General features: G+C 41.4%; 1 protein-coding gene across 8 annotated transcripts in view; it reads left to right on the top strand.

Moving 5' to 3' along the window:
* Positions 1–24730, top strand: part of sulf2a (sulfatase 2a) — a 30493-nt gene extending 5763 nt beyond the window's left edge. For 2 of the 8 annotated variants that reach the window (XM_067503743.1, XM_067503747.1), the window contains exons 2-21: positions 13920–14189; positions 14964–15203; positions 15324–15475; positions 15873–16042; positions 18422–18572; positions 18946–19121; positions 19259–19387; positions 19661–19717; positions 19824–19953; positions 20042–20249; positions 20686–20944; positions 21123–21219; positions 21329–21423; positions 21504–21563; positions 21651–21817; positions 21993–22135; positions 22311–22419; positions 22511–22544; positions 23023–23076; positions 23465–24730. In XM_067503743.1, coding sequence (XP_067359844.1) covers positions 13991–14189; positions 14964–15203; positions 15324–15475; positions 15873–16042; positions 18422–18572; positions 18946–19121; positions 19259–19387; positions 19661–19717; positions 19824–19953; positions 20042–20249; positions 20686–20944; positions 21123–21219; positions 21329–21423; positions 21504–21563; positions 21651–21817; positions 21993–22135; positions 22311–22419; positions 22511–22544; positions 23023–23076; positions 23465–23495 — 2661 coding nt within the window. In that variant the 5' untranslated portion in view covers positions 13920–13990 and the 3' untranslated portion in view covers positions 23496–24730. Of the gene's footprint in view, positions 1–400; positions 512–1718; positions 1788–13919; positions 14190–14963; positions 15204–15323; positions 15476–15872; positions 16043–18421; positions 18573–18945; positions 19122–19258; positions 19388–19660; positions 19718–19823; positions 19954–20041; positions 20250–20685; positions 20945–21122; positions 21220–21328; positions 21424–21503; positions 21564–21650; positions 21818–21992; positions 22136–22310; positions 22420–22510; positions 22545–23022; positions 23077–23464 lie in introns of all 8 variants that reach the window. The other 6 variants (XM_067503746.1, XM_067503745.1, XM_067503751.1 and 3 more) reach the window with 6 other exon arrangements.
* The last annotated feature ends 439 nt before the right edge of the window (positions 24731–25169 follow it).

Raw genomic sequence — 25169 nt, 5'->3', positions numbered from 1 at the left:
ATCTTTCTACCCTGTCACTATTTGATGTATCATCCTGTTATTCACAACATGGACAAGGCCAGGTGTCGCATTTTTTCTCAGTTGCCACACTTGTCACACTTCCTTGTCACCCTCAGCCTGTTTCAATCGCCTCCCTTCTTCCTCCCCTTCTCTGCTTACTTTTATTAAATCTGACTCCTTTTTATTTTAGTCAGAGAAAAAGAAAGTAAATCACTTTTGCCATTTGCAGCCTGCGGTGTCTGCTGAATGCTGCAAGTTTATGTGGATGTCATCTTTGGCCAAATATAATCCCTTCAAAATATATGATGTCTCTGCTGTTTTCTATTGTTGTGGCTTGAATGGTAGTTATGTGTTAAGCTATCAAGCAATATGCTACACAGTGCTTTTTTTTCTGCTCCAGATGGGGAGATAGACAGGCACAGGTGTCCAGCCTTACTGCTCTTTGATGCCCATGAGAGACTGGCAGAGCTGGCTCGGGGAGAAAGCAGCTGGGTTTGGCCTTGGCAGTGAGGCAGAGTACGTGTGGGCTTATATGGTTCTTGTGCATATTCTTAGCCTTGCTGCACATTCCAAAGGGGTGTCTATGTGTGTGCTACTTTTCCACTTTAGTGAAATGCATTGTACACCGCAAAGACTGCAGATTAAATAGCAGATGTTCGTTCAATAGAGAACAATTAAGACCAAGATTTTACAGCATTGTTGTGGAGATATTGAATTTGGGTTGGTTTGGCTCATATGTTCACATGCTGGACACAGAGACCTGTCCATTAAGAGCATGGATCAGACATCATCTGCCCGGTCAACTTGTCTTCACAGGTAGACACAGAACAAGGCCTTGTAGCTTATACGATCACAGATAGAGACTGCTAGAGACAGTGTTAGATAGCAACTTGACTTAAAGAGTCGGGTGAAAACTGTTACTTTTCTGTACCTCAGCTGATTCTAACATCTTGTTTAAATCAGTATAAAGATTTAGTTGTCGGCCTGACTAAATGTGTGCGGTGCTTACATAGCTTTACAAACAGACACTGATTATTGTCATGATCAATAGAACGTCCTGGAGGGTGAAAGATAATTATGTCAAAAATTAAATTTTTTTCTCTCTATTTCTACCAGAGGTCTAATTAAACTACCTCCTGAACTACTGCCTGATTCCTCAGGCGTCAGTCAAATGTGTATTTTAACTTCTGAATTTTCATTCACCAATCCCACGCTTGTTGTTGTCCTCCTGTCACATGCCGAAGTGTCATTGAACAAGACATTGAACCCCAACTTAGCTGCTCCCCGTGCATTTAGGATAGCTGCATAGAAGCTTCACCATTAGTGAGTGAGTGTGTGCGTGATCGTGAGTGTGAATGGATGAAGAAGAAGCATTGTAAAGCATTTTTGATACCAATAATGTAGAAAGGTGCCATATAAGTGCAGATCATTTACAGTGTATACCCACAATATTTATGTGAGAGAAAAGCAGTGACTAGGAGTGGCATCTGGACTGGAGAATGGCTGTGGTGATTTTGTATGTGGGATAGAGAAAACACAGGCCAGTAAAACCAATGGAAAAATCTGAATACACGCAATGATTAAAAATTCAAAATATTGGAAAAAAAACAAGCCAGAATGGAGAAGATATGAGACTGACTGGCTCAGTTTAAGCTCTTAAGTGAAAGTTGAGTATGTTCCAAATAGTCATCCACTATGGACTTTGTGTTTACTTGCAGAATTTGGCAGTAAGAGGCTGATTTCAGTGGGAGAGTAGAACATCAGTGACAGCTTATTTAGAGAGGAAGGTAAGTGTGTTCACATCTTACTCACTGTCCAAAGGAATCCTACTTCTTCCCTATCACTTCTGCTTCTCTCACACACACACACACACACACACACACACACACTGTATTTATTTTCCAAGCATTTACTCAGAGCGTGCATGTTTGCTATTTGCATATTTAATCACTGAAATGTCACATTAAAAAGTACATCACTGTGCAAGGTTTACTCCCTCCAGTGCTGTCTTCCACTGAGCTCTCATATATCTATATTTCTACCTATCTTGCAAATGAGTCAGGATTTGATTATTGTTGCTGTTACCATGGATTCTACATATATCAGAAAGAAACAATATAACACAGCACGCTACAGTAAACAACAACACTGTTTATTGTGGGGGAAGATACCTCACCAGACAAGACCAGAGGTGTCTCAAAATCGCATCACCTCATTTGGTCTGCCTTCTAATAATTAGCAGTTCATTCTGCACAAATAGGAGGATGGTTATTTTTGGGCCCACTGAGATAGAATCGCTGATCAAAGACAGCTGGGGATGTTGGCATCTGTGCTGTGGCCAGAGCAGATGCCCTTTCTGTGGCTGTCAGTCCAAATGGTAATTTTAACGAGAACGGAAAAAGTCAAATAGCAGATGCAGAAACTGGGGCTGACGCTGAGGAAAATGGTTGTAGCTCACCTATTAATTCATTCAAAGTTCAGAATTATTAAATCAATAGCTGAAAAATCACTTGCTGTGTGTTTATTATGTTGTAACTTATTGTCTTTATTGAACAAGCAGTAGCAAAAGTCATGTTCTATAAGTTAAACTGCTATTTACAGAAAGCAGTTAACAAAAAGTGTTAAGTGCTTCTGTGCAAACACTGATTTAAAAAGTCATTGCACCTATCACCACACAGCCGTGCTACCACTGTCCTGTTGGCTATTAGCCAATATATTGGTTGTGATGCTGCTGTGATCAGAGTCATCCTGAACAGCTGGACCACAGCTCTCAACACATCTGGGCATGTTATGAGCACAGATGTGCACAGCTGACTCATTAGCACTTGCAAAAACATCAGTATGTGTAACTGCAATCAGCTCTCCTTTTTGATTTACAAACGACTCACAAGGCTCCTAATATAGTTGTAAGGTGATTTCTGTCATGTTATTTTTTTTTTTTGATTGTGAAAAAATAATGTGCCTGGCAATGTAAAGTCTCTAGACAGAGCATTTGTGGCAGCTGAACTTTGATTATGCTTCTTGTCTGTGACACTAGCAAGAGCAGACAGGTGAATGATGTGCCTTTGGTAAGCTATTCTGTTTGAGGACTGATCTCCACTTCAAAACCTCAGCATGAGGACAGCATTCACCTCTCTCTTTCTTTCCCCTCTTCATATGGGCAGAGGGGGCCTTCGGCAGTGCGGGATAAAAAAAAACAGAAGTCTCCAAGAGAAACTCTTCAAAGGCACAGTTCATCTGTTGAGTGAAGACCTCATCAATTCAATTTTTCTCTCTTAAACCACTGCCCCCTTCCACAGAGCTCTGGTTGTTTATGAACAGAGTTATGTGATATTTCTCATCCATTCCTTGCAGCTGGTTGCATAAGGTGCTTTTGATATTTTGTGACTGACGAAGGGATATTTTCCCTTAACACTCTGGGGGATTAGCATGTTGTTTATGGTGATTTCTCTTCGGAATTATTCCCAACATCTTTTCTGGGGTGTGTGATGCACAGTGTGGGAGCATTATACTGACCCTCATTTTCCACATCAGCAAGATGGAAACTGCCAACTTGCTTCCATACCCCAGTCTGCCTCCTGCCCACTGATTAAAAGTCAAATATTAAAGTACTCAGTTGTAAGCTCGTCCTAATTGATTCTTTCCGCCGGGTGCACACAGAATGGGCTGACAGCCGGCGATACCAGGCTTTGTCAACATTGGGCATGCTGCCTGACACTCAGGACAGCACCCAAATAAAGCCCCCAGAGAGTGTGCCAACCTGCGGCACCGCACACACAGAAAGGCCGCTCAGCCAAGCTGTCCAACCTTTAGAGTAACAACACAGAAGCAGGTCATTCTTTTGCTGTGTGTCAGCTCCCATCAGCAGGCTGGGAAGTTGGGTCTCTATTTGTAAGGAAGTAGCTGGCTGTGAAGAAAGTATGTGTATGTGTGTCTCCCCACACTTGAAAAAAAATATTTCTTCTGCCCAGTTGGATATCCACTCAGTGAACTTAAGCCGGGGCAATGGTGCTGAAAGGAGGTTTCATTCTGAAACGGCCCAGAAAAGGCCCTCGCATCTTTTTCGATCCACAGCTCTCCTGCTGTTAAGATAATTGCTTTAATAGCTTTTAATCACAGCTGGGTTTTAACAGGGAGCTTACTAAACACAGCATAACACCATGTATGACATTACTGCTCACCCTGTGAACAAAACACGACAGCTGGTGGAGATTCAGGTTAAAACCTTGTACTTTTCCTATAGTATGTTATCATCCCTTAACTACATTGTTGGGATAATTAATTGTATCTTTCCAACAGTAAATGAGTGTTCCTGTCTCCTTACACAGTGTAGACACAGTGCATTTCTCTCCCTCTCTCGTCTGCTTACCCTGTGAATTTAGAGGTCATTTTATGTGCCTCGTGAATTGGCTTTTCTCCCCATTTATTTTTAATGCTTTTCTACCTTACATGTAGCAGACTTCAACAGCAATCTTGCTTCTATACGGTTTTTATTAAATGCAGACATTCATCCACAGCATTTTTCTCATGAATCTGATTGACCTTTTTTCTCACTGCGAGCCACAGTTAAAGGTTATAGTCGCCTATTAATCTCCCTGTGCTTGAAAATGTAGGTGTGCCTCCTGCCCCGTCTGATGGTTTATGTTCCACCTGAACTGATAGGAACGTGCAAGAGGAAGGTATGTTTGTGTGTGTGTGGGTGTGTTAAGGACAGACAGCCGGGCACTGGCGCGGTAATTACCCTGTTAGTGAAATGGGGCCTCGCTCTGTGCTTTGACACAGCACTAATTACAGCGCAAGGGCGATGAACTTGATCGAGGTGTTGCTAAATCATGTTTAATGCAAGATGGAGAAAACAGAGAGCAGGTTTCCACTGGGTGTATGTGGAGAACATTCTGAAGAAGACAGTCATAACATGCACCTTTTCTGCCTGTGAAAATCTATTCGCTTTGAATTATTTCACATCCCATTTTAGTGTGACCAATAGTGGAATGGTCTCTTGGCTGCTTCAGCAGTAAAGACCACAGAAAAGTAATCACCGAATCCTCTCCCCTGAGTATTGTGTTGGGGGCTCATTTCTGCCTCCATCCTGTTATGTCCCTGATGTAGATCCCAAAAGGGGAGCAGAGGCTGAGTGGGATGAGTGATCACAACCACAAGGGCAGTTGGCTGCCTTTCTGACAGGTGCCTAATGGAGGGCTAATAGGAGAGAGTCAAGTCCCAGAGACAACTGCTGTGACCTTGACATGAGCCTGTGGAGGCAAGCAGGTGAAGAGGAGGAGGAGGAGCCAAAAGGTGAAGTACCATAGCAGAGTCTGACAGGCAGCTGGTTAAAGACTCTACGATGAACCATAAAGATGAACCCTCATGATGCTCCATAAGTGTAAAGTAAACTCTAAAGCAAATACATTTGCCAGACAGTATTTTAGTTTCAACTAAACTTGACCAGTAAAGCAAGTCTTTAAAAAAACAGGTTTTGAAGTATAACTTTTGCCCAATTTATGTCCATATCCATTTCCATTGACTGGACACAAAATGAGACACATGCACTGACAGTGCATTGGGGCAGGTTATATATTGAGTGTATATAATATAATAATTCCACAAAACAAACTGTAACTGTTTGGTTTCTTTCAACTTAAATATAAATACTTCTTATTAATATTAACGGATGTGTGTACAAGTGTATTTGTCTTCTTTCTCAGTTAGGGATAAAGATCAGAGGTCAGCCCTGCAGGGACAACCAATAAGTATCATCCACAGCACCAGTAGTGCCACTACCGCCTGATCAATCTGAGCTCTCATTAAAAGGCTGCCAACGTCTTTGCAATTCGATACAATATCAATACTGTAGCACCACAGAGAGACCTCCAGAGCTGTTAGGCAAACCGCTGGCAGCTCAACTGTCATTACTGGGTTGGCCGCCTGCCAGACACCCCCTTGTGGGCCACTTAGGCTCTCCCCATGGTTCCACACACAGGTCAGGACAGACAGATGGGCCGTCTGGGCAGCTGTCCCAGGGACGATTCAGAGAGACGAATGCCGAGTTTTGGAGGAGGAGATACCCTGTGTCCTCTTACAATATGCAGGGATGATGTGGTGTGATGTGTCTTGGTTGTGTGCAGTTACAAACCACTGCGGTTTCCCCTGAGGATTATTGTTCCTCGTGGGTATTTGTGTTGGTTGTGTACCATGGACAGTTACAAGAACCATTACACATTCGTCTTTAAACTGAACAAAAACCAAAGAGTTTGGTTGAAAACACACACTCTGAACCCTGTAGGTGTTAAATTTGCTTTTTAAATCTGCCTTGGGTTTTGGCCCATAGACCAAGATTCCTGCTGGGGAACCACAAGAAATGAATAGCATTCTGAGGTGATTTCTGAGGAGAGCAAATAGGGGGAATATAAGTGGTCATACATAGAAAGCCTCTGTAATTCAGGCCATTGTGTGGAGATGTCCTCTCTTTCTGTGCTCTGGCCTTAACCCCCTGTGTGGCTTCGACAGGGGAGGGGAGAGATCAGTGTATGCGTCTCTAAACCCCCAGTAATCCACTAACAAAAGGCCTTGGTGAACGATAGCTAGTGAAGCTGGGGAGTTGGGACAGAGAATGGGAGGAGTGAAGAAGTAAAGAAGTGGTCGTCCCCTCTCTAACCCCCAAGGGCGTACTTAACACCATATAAAATGGTCCTCACAGTGCTCACAGTCCCCCGTCACCCCACACCAACATTGGCCCTGTTTGAGGGGCCATTGTTGATCGGCTCAGTAAAAGAATCCCAACTCCCTAAAAGTGATCACTTCTGCAGCACCCGAACTATAACTTCCAGCCAGTTTATTGATTTATCTGGGCTGTCTATAATTTATTCAATGAGCAGGCAGAAGTTGTTTACTGAAACTTGAAACCAATATTGGCTGTAATCATCATTAAGTCTGGGCCATTAGGAGCAGTCCCCACTCTAGGTGCTAATTTGATGACGGGAGAGAAATGGCTTGTAATTAAAGCACAACAAATGACAGTTATAAACCTACAAGTCCTGTGGAACATGATCTAATTTTACCAACATGTGCAGTCTGTAAATTTCAGGCAGACAACATTGTTTAGAAGGATAATTCCATTATACCAAGCAGATGAATCCCACTGTGTGCATCCTAGTAATTTTCTTCTCATCAAACTTTTTCAGTAATATGGAGTCATCTTTTGATTGATGTTTGGCTTCTCGATGGTGCAGCAGTTACAAAATGTCATGCAGAAGTCACTTTGCTGCAGTGAGGTCTCGGTGAGTTAGTTAGGTCGGTGGAACAATGAGGCCCAGCTGATTTGTCTGTAATCCATTTAGTTGAGATGTGACACACTGTAGGGGGGCTTTGCCTCTGGTCAGTAAGTGCCAATAAGAAACAGCAATCACTCAGCAGGGCTGCCCTGTCCACCAGCTTGCTCACTTGTTTCAGTTGTCAACCCCTGTCTCAAAGGAACTGCCGATTGTGCTGCTCTTACGGACACACCACAAATGGCTTTCCCATACAAACTGCAATAGGACAGAAAAAGGCAAGGACACTTGCAGACTGCAAAGCGGACAGAATTTCCTCTGACATCTGAATAAACCCATCTAAAGTGAAAACAGCTAAGAATTTACAAAACACCATTGACAGTTCCTCATTCTCTCAATCTTAAACCCCTGGAGGTGGGGCTGTGAGGGGTTGAACCCAAGTCAGGGACAATCAGGGCTCTGTTTGTGTTGCCTCTAATGCCACTGTGCTCTCTTTGGGTGCTTTTGGAGCTTACCGCATGGTGCTGAGGAGGAGGGGTAGGTGCTGTGACCCTGCAGTGGTCCCTGAGTGAAGCCTTGCATAAAACCTGTAGACCACCACGCTACTCCTACATACCATCCAGTTGCTGCTGGAAACAGAGGGCAAAAGCAAAGTAGATGTGTGACTTAAAAGTGAGGTACAAAGCAAGAAGAAAATTGACAAATGATGCTCTCAGTCACCAAAATCCTTACTCTATCTGGTTTTGACACTGTTATTAGCAGTGGTCCATGCATCTTCAGATTGTTTGTAAAACCTGGAGGAGACAAAACGTCAAAGTAGCTGTATGATATCCCTCTAGTGCAACTGTAGAGAAACTGTGAAAACAATAGAACACTATGATGTTCATTTCCTCAAGATTTAAACATGATTAATTTCACTGTTGTTGTCTTCTTTTATATCCACTTTTGGAAAAGAGAGGTTTGAAGTGTGATAAAGAGTGTGGGTGTGTGTGTTTGTCACTCTGCCTGCACACGCATGTGTGTATGTACGTACGTGTATGGTGTACCTTTATAGTCAACAGAGCAGACCCAGGGAGTCTGTCAGAGCGAGAACGCATAATGACTGGGCCTTTTGTTTGAACTGACACCATCGTACAGCTGTTCTTTTCCTACCCGTCTACTACTTCTACCAAACTATTTACCCAGGATTCCATCCCTGTTTCCCTTGTTGAAACCATTTAAAAGATAATATACTCTCTGGATAATGTAGTAGCGTAGATGGAGATACTGTGTGAGGGTGTTTTCCAAAATATAGTGTGAAGACGAATAGAAGAAGGACAGTTTCTCAGCGTGTTTTCATTTATAATTTATCAGTTTATTACCTTTCTTCCATGTAACTTCAATAAAGTAAAGGTATCATGTAGAACTTGGGGAGGGTTGCATCGGGAAGGGCATCCAATGTAAAAACTGTGCCAAATCAACATGACGACAACGATCCGCTGTGGTGAACCTGAACTCATGGGATAAGCCGAAAGGACGGAAAAAAAAATCATGAAAATAAATAGTGATGGAAAGGTCACTGTTGATGCTGTGGAAATTGACAACAATTTTAACTCTTTGTTAAATGAAAACATTCCACGGGTTGATAAAGACAAAATATCACATTTGGTAAATCTATCTAATACAACTGATGAGTTTTCAAAAAATTCTTAAAACAGCTGTCATAGCTACATTTTTTAAGTCTGGTGCACCTGATGATTTCTGTAATTATAAACCGATTTCAACTGCACCAGTAATCTCATAGGTTTTTGGGAAAAAAAAACCCACTTACATTCTTTTAAATCTATGTTTGAAGCAGTGTGGAAACATCATCTTGTGAGGTGAAAACATTGGACCTTATTTAACCTTTTCTGCAATGCAGCATGACATCATCTGGCAACGTGCTGGCTGTGTTGGCCAGTCAATGTGCCTGCAAGCACACATTCCTAGTCGAAAACTTCACTAACGTGAAATGACACAATCTAAGATGAAGCATGTGGCTTTTTAGACCTTCAAAATGCTGTTTGAGTATAAAAAAAAACACCTAAAGTCGCTTATAGAGTTGAGGCCGGTCAGGTTCTCCCAAAAACAAATCAACATTTCTTTGGAAACTTTGTTAAAACATCACTGTGTTCTATAGAATTAATATTGTACCTCCTTGGAACTTATGTAGTTCTCTTGCCAACTCCCCATAGAATTTTTATGTACATTTGGACATATAGTGTAGGTAAGTCTAGGTAGGTGAGCCTATGAAAATACGTTTTTTCAGCTGTTTTCTTAGGGCACCAGATTCACTGCAGGATTAATGATGTGCTAAGTACTAAAATTACACTCATTTATATTTGATTCATTTATTGTCTGGCAGCATATTCCGTGTGGTAGTAAAGGTTAGGGAAGAATTTACCTGTGATGCATAAACAAAAAAAGAAGCATGCACACAGTTTAACATTAACTGCAGAAAAAATATTTCACACTTGAGTGTCCTTGTTGCCACAGAAATTGCATTTTTTCACCTTTAAATCTACCTACTGCTCTTTTGTGTCTGTGTATTCAAACTGAAAATTGCTGTGCAGGTTCTGACTGTCATTTTAAAATGGCTGCAGAGTGCCAAGCTTATCAGAACCTGAGGGAAATATGAATTAAATCTTCCCAGTGAATGGGATCAGCCTCTACATTATCTCTTGTCATTCTCAACTATTAAAGTTAGTTTTTAGGACGTAAAAGCACATTTTTAAAGGAATATGGAGGCGCTATGTTAAACCAAAGATCAATTGGAGAATTATTGAATATGATTTAAGAGTTATCTGCCAGGGACCAGAAAGTTTGAATGTACCGTGATGACCTGTTTCAGATGTCATCAAGACAATATTAATAGTCTTGGCACCTGTCACAAGTCAATAGTTAAGACGGCATATGTTTACACATGGTTCTATTTAATACAGTGAAAAGTAAAGAATTGGATTTTTAATTCTCTTTCACATATGAACTGCGGATAATGCCGGAGAATCATTTCACACGTGTAACACACAGTGGAAGATTGTCCACTTGTGTGGACATTTGTGGGGATTTGTAGTGTTGATAAGCACACAAAATACACCAGAAAGCCAGTTTACATCTGTACCCAACTTGATGGCAGTCAATACCTAATTTTCTCTTTCCTAAATTAACCAGGTCTTGACAGGAGAAGCAGAAATTTCTCATATTATATCATTTTGGAATACACTAGATATGGGACTTAGGCTGCTTCATTTTTCCAGATTCTAGTGCTGCAGTATAGATGTGCATGCAGAGAATGATAGATGGAGGATGGCAACAAACATGGCTTCTTATTATCATAAAAAAAACATTCCATACTGTATTGAAAACCCCTCCTTTCACTGACACATACTCACACACAACTTGCAAGTATGTGCACGTGCGCACACACACACACGCACATACACACACACACACACACAAGCCTTCTGAGAAAAACTCTCACATAAATGCATGCTGCTGCAGAATTTGCATCTGAATTCCAACTTTTGTTGGTAAATTCAAGGGTTCTTAGAGATTTTGCACATTCTGTTCAGAGTGAAGCAGGCCAATGGGAACAAAGTCACACATTAGCAAAGCCCTGCCAGCCTCAATTATGACCAAAAGGAAGGGCTCGATAGTGTTGCAGCATGTGGCTATTTACACTTTTCTGGCCATTTCCTTTATGTTTTCCAGTGCTACAATATAGCGGATGGCAAATGTGTTTTGAATACCATAGATGATATTCTGAAGTTCTGTGCTACTGGATTCTGTTTTATTCTGTTCTATTTTGCATGGAAAGCTTTGTCTGTGAATCTAGTTTTCATGTTTGAGGAAAAAAAGAAGTGCTCCAGCTTTGTTCTCCTCACACTGCATGTCTATAGGTTCTTTTTCTTACCTCACACTTTCACGTATCTTTCTCTCATCTCTCTCCGTCTCAGAATCAGAATATTATGCATTATGAGACACTGCTGATTAAATTGCAAGTGTACACCTGACTTGTCCTCCTTCAGTATCTAATAAATGTCTGTTTTTTCCCTTGGTTTTCTCATATTCTGTCCTCTCAGGGGGCTGCAGATTCGATGAATCAGACTTTATGCCTGTTTCAAAGCCCAAGGTGTTTTATTTATAGGGAAAAAAGTACATTAACGCCTCTGCTAAGACTTTGGAAGATTTATCAAGCACTCTCTTCATCATTACCTCACTTGAACTGTGATACTTGAAGTACAGATGCGTGTTGTTAGGCAGTGTAACGTATCTGTCTGTTGATCTGGTGTGTGTTTTCATGCTTCAGCTCTTGCCACTGTCTTACATGCCCATGCTGTGACATGGCCAGCTCTGTTGTCACGGCATTTAGATTCAGTCTTATTAATAAAAGATAGACAGCATTAAGATTTTATTTGGTGATGCAGTGCTGCTGTCTCTTAGAGCCTCTTTACAAGTGAATGACTGAAGAGCAAAACTTTCCTCCTGTGTTCTGACTTCCAGGCATCACTTGGCATTAGTATAACCTTAGATGATCCTTGTTACTCAAACATGCTTTTAGAAACTCATTCCCTATGATCTTACATTCTGCTAGCTTATTCCTCAGCCCTTCCCCCTCAAGCCGCCAGCCTTTAATGATTTTTGCTGAGAGTTATATTTACTCGTGTTGTCTTGTGCTTCTATCTAAATGGCAAAAATTCCTTCATTTTGTCTTATTGGGCTGAATCAGCATTGTTGCTTCCCATATTACTTAGAAAGAGCTGATGTGAGCAGATCTATGTCAAAAAAAAAAAAAGAGCTCTAAATCATTCGAGTATACCGGAACATTGTGGCTTACTTTGCATTAAAAATACGTAAAACCATCAGAGTTGTTATGTTGGAAACTGAAAACACCTTGTCTAAATACTGCTGTCTTAATGGTTGTCAGTCTCTATTTTTCCGCAAATAGTCAAGGTATAATGGCTTCTTTCTGTTTGAACGTTAAAGTTTGCTCTGCTTTCTTTCTTTCATTTCGTTTCATGTAGCATCTGCCACCTGGAGAGATAAACAATACGTGTAGATAAGAGAGAGGCAGGGAGCAAAATGGAAAGGATGAGCTCTACATGTCAGTCAGAACTGATAAAAGCCTGAAAATCCAATTAGTTCTCAGTATCAAGGGGAAGGAGGGAGGCCACATGGGAGTATTGTTTGGAAATATCCACCCTCGTAGCATGTCAAAAACACAGCATTTACATACTTGGCTATTGATAGGTCACTGTGTAAAATTAAGCTGGTTGTTTTCTTGTAAATCAAGGCTATATATATTTTTTTTTCTTTTTTTTTTCTTTTTTTTTTATGATGTACAAGAAAAAAAGGACTGGTTGTCCCTGCAGGGAGGCATTGCAGGTTTGTTGTTGTTGTTATGTTCATCTTCAAATTGCGTTTGCTCTGGCCATATACTCCCACCCTTTCTGTGACAGTAGGGTATCTCACTGATGCAGCTGATTGTTGAGTGTTTGTGCTTATGATTAAGGTTGCCAGGATGTGTGGCTGCTCTGGATTTGTGCCATGATAGGACATTAAAAAGAGCAAAACATATGACACAAGTGCATGTGGAATTCCTGGTACATTGCAGACAAACTGATTATTTAAATAAAAAGAACAGTAATTAAATCAAACCAAATTATTCCATACACTGTATGTTTCATTATTTGTCATGCATTTATTATTCAGTGACTATCAGAGTGACATATTTTTGCTTTATTCATTGAGATTTTACATGTAGTGGATAGGGACCAACAGTTATTTCTATTTGTAGATTATAAAACTACTGTATAAAGGCAGCTAAATGCTGCTACATGTTTGTAGTGGAATATAAACAACAGTTGCCATAGTAAACTCAGAGGGGATATACTGTTAATGAGGAAGAGTTATTAGAGAGCTAATAGGATTGTAGTGTAATTTTGGCAAACTGCATGTAGAGATTAATTAAGAAAAATCTCCATTTAACATGTCTTCCACAAGGAGAGCAGAATTTGTAATTCTCTGTACATCTGGAGGCAGTTTGATTTAATTGACCTTGTTGATATTGCTACAATTATTTTTCCTGCTTTCACAGATATTTTTTATATTTTCAGTGTGTATTGACTTGGTATAATTTGAAGTAAATGTTTTCTGGATCTTTGGAGCTGAAGTCCTCTCTCACACACTGCTCATTGACCCCTGTATTTATTTAGCTCCTTTCATTCTCTCTTCTTGTGTCTTCTTCCTTTACCACTGCCCCAGCTCCTCCTCCTACTCCACCTTTCCACATCCCTCAAATCCACACTAGCCCTCTCAGGGGGAAGTGAGGCTTGAGCTGGCCCCGGGCCCAGGTCCATTAGCCCCAACCTGGCAGCCATGTGTTCATCACCAGAGATCATTACACCCAGCCAATGACACCACTCTAATGCATCATTAATGATTGATTAACGAGCTGAGCTCAGCCCAAACGGGTGCATTTGTATGGAAGAGCACCCTGTAATGGCTGTGCAAGGCCTCTGCATCTGCTATTTTTCACCATGTTTTGTGCATCTTTGTGTTTCCATGTTTGCATGTGTGCACATGTGTGTATCTTTTATTCTTATCAGTCCCCCTCTCTGTCCCATCTTTCAGGTCAAGTGAGGAAGGATCAGACTTAAGTGTGTAAATTGCAGCGCTGGTGAAGGGAGTGCGGGTTAGTAAAAATGTCAGGGTGGGGGCTCTCTGCCCCTCTCCCACTTTTCCTTTTCCTTTTTGTCCTGATGGGAGTGCTTCCCGGGGTCCACGGCTCTAGCTACCTGTCTGGATATCGTCTCAGGTCTCGTCTGCAGAGAGATCGGCACATCCGCAACGTCCGACCCAACATCATCCTTATCCTTACAGATGATCAGGACATAGAACTGGGTAAGAAGGTTTCCTCCAATCCTTTCCTGTGGGTGTGTGCGTGTGTGCGTGCGTGTATGTGTGTGTGTTTACTGTGCATCTGTCTCTCTCTGTTTGCTTTCTGTCTATCTCCCATGGGTATGGATATCCTCTCAATGTGTACCCAACGGCATCAGCAAGTGAAAGTCAGGCTAATGCTGCCTCTTGGCACCATAACAACTGACCCACTCAGAGTCATGTGCTTCTCTTGCCAACTTCTCCATTGCTGGCATGAAATGAGGGCGGCCTATGGCTTCCATTGTCTGAGTGCCAAACCCTGGCCATCTCCCTACCCGCTTAAGTCCTTTAACGGCGTATTGGACTGGAGTGGCTGCATAATGGTCTCTGTGACAGCCATTGTCCTCCTGTGATTGCTAGTGAGAAGAGTCCCATTGAAAAGCAGGAATTTATGGTCAAGCATCTGTTTCCCCAAACAGTCACCATCACCCTGAAAAGTCTTTAGTACACAGAAATCAAAATGGGTTACACTTCACCAAAAAGATTCATTCCCTCATTTACTTTTCCTCATCTTCTCTCCCCGTGTCCATTATGGTAATTGCTTGTATCCCCTCATGTTGATATTTACAATTTTCACCGTTTATCCTCTTTTTCTTCAGTCTCTCACTCTTTTTATCTCTTCAACCGCTTTATATCCTCCTCTGGGTCCCTTTCATTTCACTCCTGGCTTTTCAATCTCCTCTTGCTCCTGTATTTGTTCTTACAACCAACCCCCACCATTCTTTCTCCCTCTCCCAGGCTCAATGCAGGCCATGAACAAAACTCGGCACATCATGGAGAAGGGCGGCACACATTTCTCAAACGCGTTCTCCACCACACCCATGTGCTGCCCATCTCGCTCCTCCATCCTGACAGGGAAGTATGTGCACAACCACCATACTTATACCAACAATGAGAACTGCTCCTCACCCTCTTGGCAGGCCCACCAAGAGCCCCACACCTTCGCTGTTCACCTCAACAACTCTGGCTACAGGACAGGTGAGTACTGCAAGTGTGATCCAAGTAGCTCCATAGATAGATTAAGTTGACAGTTTCACAGATTAATCTGGGCGTACGATATTATGGTAATGTTCTGCTGCTCCTCTGTTGCTCACTCAGCCTTTTTTGGAAAGTACCTGAATGAGTACAATGGTTCTTACGTGCCCCCTGGCTGGAAGGAATGGGTAGCACTGGTGAAGAACTCACGATTCTACAACTACACCCTCTGCAGGAACGGAGTACGAGAGAAACACAACAGCGACTACCCAAGGGTATTTATGCACCACACGCACAAAATATTACATACAGTATTTCTATAAAAGGCAACTGTGTGATAAAACAAGATTTTTTTTTATGTCCTAACATCCTGTTCCCATTTACCATAAGTTATCCTTACATTTCCAAAGATAACAAATTTTGTGTAGTTTTGTATAACTTAATGTTCTTTGTTGTACAAGACACATTTTTACTTAAACTTAATTTTTACTTAAAAGCAACTTGAAAGCATCGATAAGACAAAAACAGAAAAAATGCCTTCTCTCTCATTATTTAGTCAGCAGGTTTGGGGATTATTACTTGACTTACCTCAGGTCAGTAATGGGCACTGACTCAGCACTGACATAAGCTTTTTTAGCCTTCCCTGTCACTCACTCAGTGCCTGCTCCACAGGACTACCTGACCGACATCATTACCAATGACAGCGTCAACTACTTCCGTATGTCCAAGAGGATGTACCCTCACCGCCCTGTCATGATGGTCCTAAGCCACGTTGCTCCACACGGCCCGGAGGATTCAGCCCCTCAGTACAGCTCCGCCTTTCCCAACGCATCGCAGCACATGTAAGAACATTTGTAAGATGCTACAACAAACATGACATTGATACTATTAACTGCAGGTCTTGAAATGTGATATGATAATAAAATCAAGTGCAAAAACATGTGGAAACACTTCGCTCTCTATGTAGATTTGAATTAAATTAATTGGGTTTAAAAAAGCTGATAAACACCAGGGTACATTTTCAGTTTCCCATCTGCTTGCTTGCATATGAGTCATCAACACATACATGCTCCCTTTGTTTGACCTAGAATGACACAACTTCCATATTATCAGCTCAGTCTTTTTGTCTCTGCCTGTAGAAGGCTGTTGGCAGCTGAACTTGTTCTCCACTGAGTGTTGCCAGCGTTGTGCTCCAGTTTCTTTGGCTCACGTCTTGTTCACATTAGTGTTATTACTATAATGAGCTCTGCTAATTTGTACCACTTTGTCAGCCATGATCAAAGAGAAGGATGAATCATGTTTAATGCATAGGTAAAGATTTAGGTGTGCGCATACATACACTACACATAAATGGCTGAATAGTTTTCTTCTTGTTACTACATCCATTGAGATTTCCTAGCCCCTTACCTTCTACCATAACCCTAACCATCATAACTAAATGCCTACCCCTTATCCTAACCTAAACCTAATTTTAGCACTAAAGCTAAGTCCTAACCCTCACACAGTGTCAAAACTCAGTTATTTAGGTTTGAGGACCCAAGTGAGGAGACGTCAAGCGGAGGTTCAACGTAAAGGTGTATTTATTAAAAATAAAAGAGTGAAGGTGACCACAACTGAAAATCACTCCACATGGAGGAACAAGAAATACCCTCCGTGATAACAAACAAAATAAATCCAACACAAACTTAAATACCCCAAAAAAGGAGGACAAATTAAAACAGGGTAACAAAAACAAGAGACCAAACCAGGCGTGGCAAACCAACAGGAAACTACGGACATAGAATGCAGGATACAGAAACCCACAATACTGGGTACAGGCACACAAGACAAGAGTAAAGACGAACTGGCGACGAACTGAGGAGAAAGACGAGTTTAAAAGGACAAGGGAACAGGTAAAACAAATAAAACAGGACAAATGAGGTAGGTAAAGACACCAAACAGAGTTACAGGAAGTGACACAGGAGGAGCAACAAAATAAAGGCCAGGGACAGGAAATAAAGCTGGGACAAACTAAACACAAGGACAGGGTTGTGACACACAGGCCTTCTGTTAGCCTTGTTAGTCCTTTCTTGTTTAGGAAATAACTTTCTTGAGGACACTTATTGACATGATACACTACATAGCAACTTAACCTTGACCATAACAAAGATGGTGTCAAACTCAAATTTGTCCACACAACTACTGAAACACACATACACACACATCTCTACATGCAATATTTAAGCCTTTGTTTCCCTGACCCTCCATGCTCATGGCGGACTTTCTAGTGCTGCTGGCTAATGGCACACCAGCTATTGGCCTCAAGAGACAGATCCAAGGCCAGTAATGAGACTGCAGTTTGTGCCCCCTCCCTGCAACACCCTCACCATCTCCTCCTGCTTCCTCTAATCCCTCCAGCATCATTAACCTGTGCCACGCAGGCTTTATACATAGAATATTCTAAAAATTCAGCCCCGGTGTCTTTGTACTAACTTTTAATTGCTCTTTCTCCATGAATTTACTGTCCCTTGGGTGATGTTTTGTGAGAGCGCATTTACTGGCTATTTTTCTCACTCCATCTCCCTCCGCCAATATCAACCATATGAAGAGAGAGGGAGGGAGGCGGTAAAAGTCTGGCACTCCTCTAGTGATAAACCTTCTCACCTTGGCACTTTGTAAATACATCTTCACACTACATCAAAGTCGCAACTGTGGACCAGGCTTTGGGAGACATTAGCATTTCTTAAAAGTCAAATCGATTCAATTTAAACATGAAATATATTTTTCTTTTAGGATCTCATTATCTATTTAGTACTGTTTATTCTGAAATAATTAAAGTTCCATAGGGCTCAGTATTAAATATTGATCAAACTGTGCTCATTGTGCATAAGCCTATTGATTGCAGGGCTTTGCATATTGCACAGTTTATGTAATCTTTATAGGAGTTTAGCATTGTATAAACAGTTTTCTACCAACTTTAGAAAGGAAAGGACAAAAGCAGGAGGGAAATACTACTGTGAATGCACAATGTAAGCACACACAATTCACCAAATACAAGAGACACAATATACACATGTAGGGAAGGGAACAAAACAAGCAAATGTAAATGTATAATGAGGTACACCGAGTTATTATCTAGTGAGTTGCTTTTCTCCCCTTTGGGTGTAAATAAGTTGACAAAAAAAAAACAAAACAAGTACCCTAATAAGTGTTAATGTTTTTCTTTCTTTTATCTCTTTCAGAACCCCCAGCTACAACTATGCCCCTAACCCAGACAAACACTGGATCCTACGCTACACAGGACCCATGAAGCCAGTCCACATGCAGTTCACAAATATGCTGCAGCGCAGGAGGTTTCAGACCCTTCTATCTGTGGATGACAGTGTGGACAAGGTAAGGGGATCAGCAGGCAGATAGAGATACGCTTAAACAAAGAAACACGTTTACATTTACACAAACAAATGCACACACGCTCACACACACACACACACATGCACACGCTCTGTCTCTCACACACACACACAAACACACACACCCACACACATATACACACACACACACACCCACACGCATCATCTGACAGTCTCAAGTCCTGAGAGATCTGTACTTGTTCTGACTGGGACTGTGTAATATATTCACTGACACACTTGGTAAATTGTTCAATCCCTTTTTCCTTGAAACTGGCACAGGAGACTTGAGCTATCAAACACAGTGAGGATACCTTTTTTACACTCTGTGAGTGTTAAATGAATTATATCCTCCGTAGGTGTACAACATGTTGGTAGAGACAGGGGAACTGGACAACACCTACCTCATTTACACCTCTGACCACGGCTACCATATTGGCCAGTTTGGTCTGGTCAAAGGCAAGTCTATGCCTTATGAGTTTGATATCCGTGTTCCCTTCTATGTACGAGGACCTAATGTGGAACAAGGTGCCATGTGAGTTACTTTTCTGTCAGTCATTCAACATTCGGATTTCTAAAGTATATGTTTTATGTTATATATAAATATATAGACAATATAATCTTTTAATTTAAGAAAGGTTTTACTGATCATTTATTAATGTTGCCCTGCAGTAATCCTCATATAGTGTTGAACATTGACTTGGCACCTACTCTGCTGGACATGGCCGGTGTAGATATCCCTGCAGAAATGGATGGCAAGTCTATCCTCAAGCTGCTGGACACAGACCGATCTGTCAATAGGTGAACACATTGATCAATTACTTCGCTCAGTGTCTTGACATTCTATAGACAACTAAAGAAGATTAAGAATTTTGCAGATGGCTGGGAAGTACTGTGTGTACATGCAGTTACTTACCTCTTGCTGCATATCTGTAATCCAAATATCAACTTGTAAAACCACTTAGATTTCACTGCTCTACAAGATGCAATTTGAAAAGGGACTTCATGTTTGTTCAGCACAAATATTGCAGAGTTGCCCAACTAGATTTGTATTTCCTTTTGCAAATTTTCCAGGTTCCAGTTAAACAAGAAGGGTAAAACGTGGAGAGATTCCTTCCTCGTTGAGAGAGGGTATGTTTTATTGATTGACCCCTTTGCACAACATGTTCTCATTTCAGTCATTGTCTTCAGGGGACATAAGACATCTTGTCTTTCGTTGGTTTTCCTGTTCTTTTAGGAAGCCTCCACACAAGAGAGTAGATGGAAAGGAAATGGCCCAAGAGGAGAACTTCCTGCCAAAATACCAGCGGGTGAGGGACTTGTGCCAGAAAGCAGAGTACCAAACCTCCTGCCAGCAGCCAGGACAGGTACCTAATGTTGAGGAGCTATCAGAACTTATGGTATGTTGTAGAACAAGCCTGAAAACACCTTTTGATAATTCTCTCTTTGTTTCAGAAGTGGCAGTGTGTGGAGGACCCAACTGGAAAACTGAGGCTTTATAAATGCAAGGGTATGGCTAGTCTCTATGCCCCACGTATGCAGGCTCTGATGGCTAGTGGTGCCCCTCAGCTGTCTCTCACATCCAATTCTGACAGCTGTAACTGTGGTGATGTGGGCTTTAAAGCATCCATCCTGAAGAGGAAGAGGCTGCTCACCAAGAAGAGTGAGTTCCTCTTGTCACCCACATGTACCATTGTTCCGGTAGTTATTAATAGATGCGATTTTGTTATGAAAGACAGTTGTTCTTTTCTTTCAAACGCCCTTGCAGTAGCCTACAAAGCCTTTCCAAACAGGGCCATTAATCTCAAGCTAAAATAACCAGCTTTTGAAGTATTCATGAGATGAGAAGGGTGTGTCTGTGCTGCCATCAAGTGGCAGACAAGAGTGGACAAGTGAGCTTATAATCCTGGTACATTTCAAAGCTTTTAAATTATTTATGGAATATAACACTAATTTCGTGAAAAGTCGAGTCAAATCATTTTTATTTTAATGTGCTGGTCTTGTCTGCGTCCTTAATTTACATACATTCTGAGCCACACTATCAAAAACCCAACCCTCTTTTACATCGTTTTGAGATTGCTCTGTCTCATCCTATTTAGAGATCAAATCCAGTAAGGCTGTTACTAGGAAGCGATGGGCTCGCTCTTTATCATTTGAGCTGGATGGAGACCTGTATGCTGTAGATCTGGAGGAGGGCTACCGGCCCCTGGGATCCACGAATAGCAGCTGGACCAGAGATAGGAGGAGAGGAGCAGGGAATGATGAGGACAATGAAGAGTTCAGCGGCATGGGAGTCACTGCCAAACCCACCACCAGCCACAAACTCACACCACCTGCTGCTCTTAAAGTCACTTACAGGTGTTTGTGTGTGTGTGCGTGTTTGCGTGTGTGTGTGTGCACGTGTGTGCGTGCGTGTGTGTTTGTAGATCTGTCTGCACTCATGTGTAACATTTGTGTTAAGAGAGAAGTAACCTTTTGGGAAATAATACATATGACAAATGGATGATATTTAGTGATCCTGTTTTGTCTCCTGCAGGTGCTCCATTCTAATGAATGACACAGTAAAGTGTGATGGAGGACTCTATAAATCCCTTCAAGCCTGGAAAGATCACAAACTCCACATTGAGCATGAGGTATTGCTGTTACATAAATCTATCCTGTAAAACTCATCCCACACAGTGTTAGCAGCGTGTGGTGTTTCACGAGCTTTGTCTGGTTGTGTATTTGTTTTGTTCTATTTAGATTGAGACTTTGCAGACCAAAATCAAGAACCTGCGTGAGGTTAAAGGTCACCTGAAAAAGGTGCGGCCAGAGGAATGTCAGTGCAGCACTCCGAGGTGAGTATTTTTTTTTTTAAAACCACATAGTCAACCAAATAATAACAATATATTGAACAGTTGTCTCTTGCCTCTTTCAGTTTTCTCATGAAGAATAAGGAGATTTCCCAGCTAAATGCAGAGCAAATGCACCCTCCGAGGTATTATTTTTCACTGCATGACAGTGAATTAAGGATTTTTAGTTCTTCATGCTGTCTCATGCAAATTAATGTTTTTATACTCATCAGAATGCCATCCAAGCAGAAGAGTGAGTGGTTGCAGAAGGAGCAGAAGCGTAGAAAGAAACTCCGTAAATTCCTCAAGAGGCTCCAGAACAATGACACCTGCAGCATGCCTGGTCTCACTTGCTTCACCCATGACAACCATCACTGGCAGACTGCCCCCTTTTGGACAAGTGAGAAATTACACATGGGTCCAGAAAGTGCTTTAAAAAACAAAGTGGAATCGTTTTATTAACTTTAAAAGCTAATATAAAAAAAATATTTGTTTGGAACACTGCTGTAATGGCCCTTATTTTTTAACTCTCCCTCCTACTTTTCTCACACACACCCTCTTTGTTTTTCACTCAGTGGGTCCATTCTGTGCATGCACTAGTGCCAACAATAACACCTACTGGTGCCTCAGAACCATCAATGACACACACAACTTCCTGTTCTGTGAATTTGCTACGGGTTTCCTGGAGTATTTTGACCTCAACACTGACCCATACCAGGTATTTCATTTGTACAGCCACCACACATGATGGCAGTTATGTAAATAACTTACCAGTAATAACCAAAATTATCTCTTGACATTATTACTTGTGCATTCCTGTAAGCTCGGGGGAACTAGATTTCACAAAGGTTTCCAAAGCCCTCGCTGACATACGGTACTTGTTTTTCCTGTAGCTGATAAATGCTGTCAGCACCCTCGACCGCAATGCACTGAATTCAATGCATCAACAGCTTATGGATTTAAGGGGCTGCAAGGGACATAAGCAATGCAACCTGGAGAAGGGTGAGTAAAAGGTCTCTAAAGCATAAATGATTGATTACAGTGTCTCTAGTAATTTTAGGCTGAGATTAATGTTATTTTCACTTCCTTTCAGGAGGAAAAGAGCGGAACTTCTTCAGTGAATACAGGTATTTTCTCCTTCTGCTTACAGAAAAACTGATTACTTTTACAAACACTGCAGATGGAAATCAAGTTACAACTTGAACTCCAGGAGGTTACAACCTCCCTAGTGAATCTTTGGTTATGTTTTCTGCACATTCCAAGTCATCTGGGGAGCCATGGAAATAAAATGTGAATCTGTTCTCAATGTGAAAGTGCCATGGTTCCTTACTCTCAGAATCTTTTTAGTAGGCTGAAGACTTTTCAGCTTCAGCTCTCCCCTTTTTGTAACGAAGCCTAATTGCTTGTTTCTGCTGTGTGTTTGTGTGTGTGTGTGTGTGTGTGTGTGTGTATGTGTGCGTGTGCCTGCTTGTTTGCGTGTGTGCATGTGTGTGTGCGTGTGTGTGCGTGCATGTGCATATGTGTGTGTGTGTATATATATCTGTGCGTTTGTCTTCATGCACGTGCATTTGCCCTGCACATGCTTACGTGCTGTGCATGCTTCAGGCCAGTTCATCGTCGAAAGAGGCCAAAAGTGAAGAAGCCTTCCTCCAAATCGCTGTGAGTTTGTCATAACCCATCTGTTTCTTTGTAGTCAGCCAAGCTCTACTCCTATCTTCATCCAGATTTATTTAGCTCGGTCAGATGACCCAGCAGCATGCTCCTCTCTTCTTATTTACTGTAGTTCTATACTTCTCTACTTGCAGTAACTTATTTACTGTACCTGCATTGCAAATCTGCAACATCTTCTTTTTCATTCACCCACTCAAAGCCAAATTCAGAAAAGCAATGCAGATGTGGAATTGTCCCATGTTTTGTTCTCCATGCAGTTATTGTCATGTCTTTTCCTCACAGTGTTGGTCAGAACAGACCACAACTGGAGCCATGGTTTGCAGTGAATGCCTCAAGTTGGCACATTTAACTCACTCTATTTGTTTTCCATGCACAGAGGGCAGATTTGGGAAGGGTGGGTTGGTTAACCACCTGCATCCCACAACCACAATAGAAGGAGGAGAAGACATCTAAGGACCTTGACTGCACTTCGTTGGACCATAACCTGAGATACTACTCTTCTCAAGCAGGCAGAGGAGATGCTGAAACTAAAGGAACGCAAAGACTCTTGTGTTGTTTATTCTACTTTCACACACAATACACATTCACATTGTCTTTGACCCCAAGGACAATTTTGTGAATAAGGTCGGATAGTTTGGTTTTCACAATCCATTCAGTCTAACAGTACTGCTTGTAGATAATATGTAACAGCTTTAATCGGTTTTCTTCCATGTCATATGGGTTGCGGGTGGGATTGGGTTCCACACGTCACTTCTGCTGCTAAATGGTAATGTCATAGCCTCATGATGTCTCTGTGGCACATGCTAAATCATTAGTATTTAGTAAGAAAACGTATTTTTTATCTCTGCACCGATGTGTCTGCACATGAAAGTGGTATAGACTTACGTCACCAACAGTAACAAACACTTTGCCATAACCTTTTGTATTATATTCGGTATAATGCAGATGAATGTCCTTTATGAAGCATCATTGTCCTCAAAGCTGCGAGCGTGAGGTGACTAGAGTTTGCCTGCCTTGATCCAGTGTCATCCACACCTTGAATAGGCCTACACTGACCACTTATCCACAGTCATACAGACAAAACATTCAGAATGTTGGACCACAGTAAGCATCTTTAGTGAAATCCATTCTACTCCTTTGTAATGTCGGTACCACACTGTAGAAGAATCCTGATAGTTTGTTCAACTTGCTGTACATGGTGCTACACAATAACAAACCAGAAGTAAAATCTTGCTGTACAGTACAGTATGTATTTGAATGTATGTTGTGCAATTAATGTTTACAATATTTTTTATAATACTGAAGAGGCAGAGCTCAATGTATGATATGAGTAGACAAATGAACAACTTATAGGGAGTAATGTAGCTTGACATTTTTATTTGCCAGCAGTTTGTATATTTCTTCTCCTTCTTTACATCTGGAAAGCACTTAAAAGGGTTCACTGTGAAGAGTTGCGCCATATACATTTAATGGATATAGTTTACTTTGTGCCAGAGGAGCAGCACAACAGTGTAATACTTATTGATGTGAATTTTAACTACCTGCCTTTGTTAGCTTCTTTGATTTTAGCTAATATTTCCATAGACCTGAGTCCTGATAGTAATTGTGAATAAAGTGTTTGACCATAAACACGACTCAGCACTTTATTTTGAAAACGTACATGGAGGTTTACTTGTTCCTGTCCAGCAGGTGTCTCCATCAGCTTGTCCACGATATAATACACAGGCTGAACGCCAGTACAATTTCAGTGTGGGAAAAAAACACACTTTTGATATTACAACCAAATAAATAAATAAATATCACCGTGTAGTTTATTGGTTGTTAACTGAGAATACGTATGAAACTTAGCATATCAGTGATGTGATATTTGCATGACAGCATCTCTCATATCAGCGTGTCGCATAGCGTCTGCACAATTGTTCTGTTTCCAAGATTTGGCAGAGATAAAGTACGAGCCAAATTTGATAACTATCTAAAACGCGCCTAAGTAAAGAAATGTCGACCGGTTTTTAACAACTAACGGTTTTTTGTCATGCACAGAACCCGTTGTAGTTGTAAATGATGCTCCAGCTACTAAAAGA

The sequence above is a fragment of the Channa argus genome, chromosome 5 (assembly GCF_033026475.1).
Source record: "Channa argus isolate prfri chromosome 5, Channa argus male v1.0, whole genome shotgun sequence".
Classification (NCBI taxonomy): Eukaryota; Metazoa; Chordata; class Actinopteri; order Anabantiformes; family Channidae; genus Channa; species Channa argus.
Note: the sequence above shows the minus strand (reverse complement) of the source record. Positions and strands in the feature narration are given on the sequence as shown.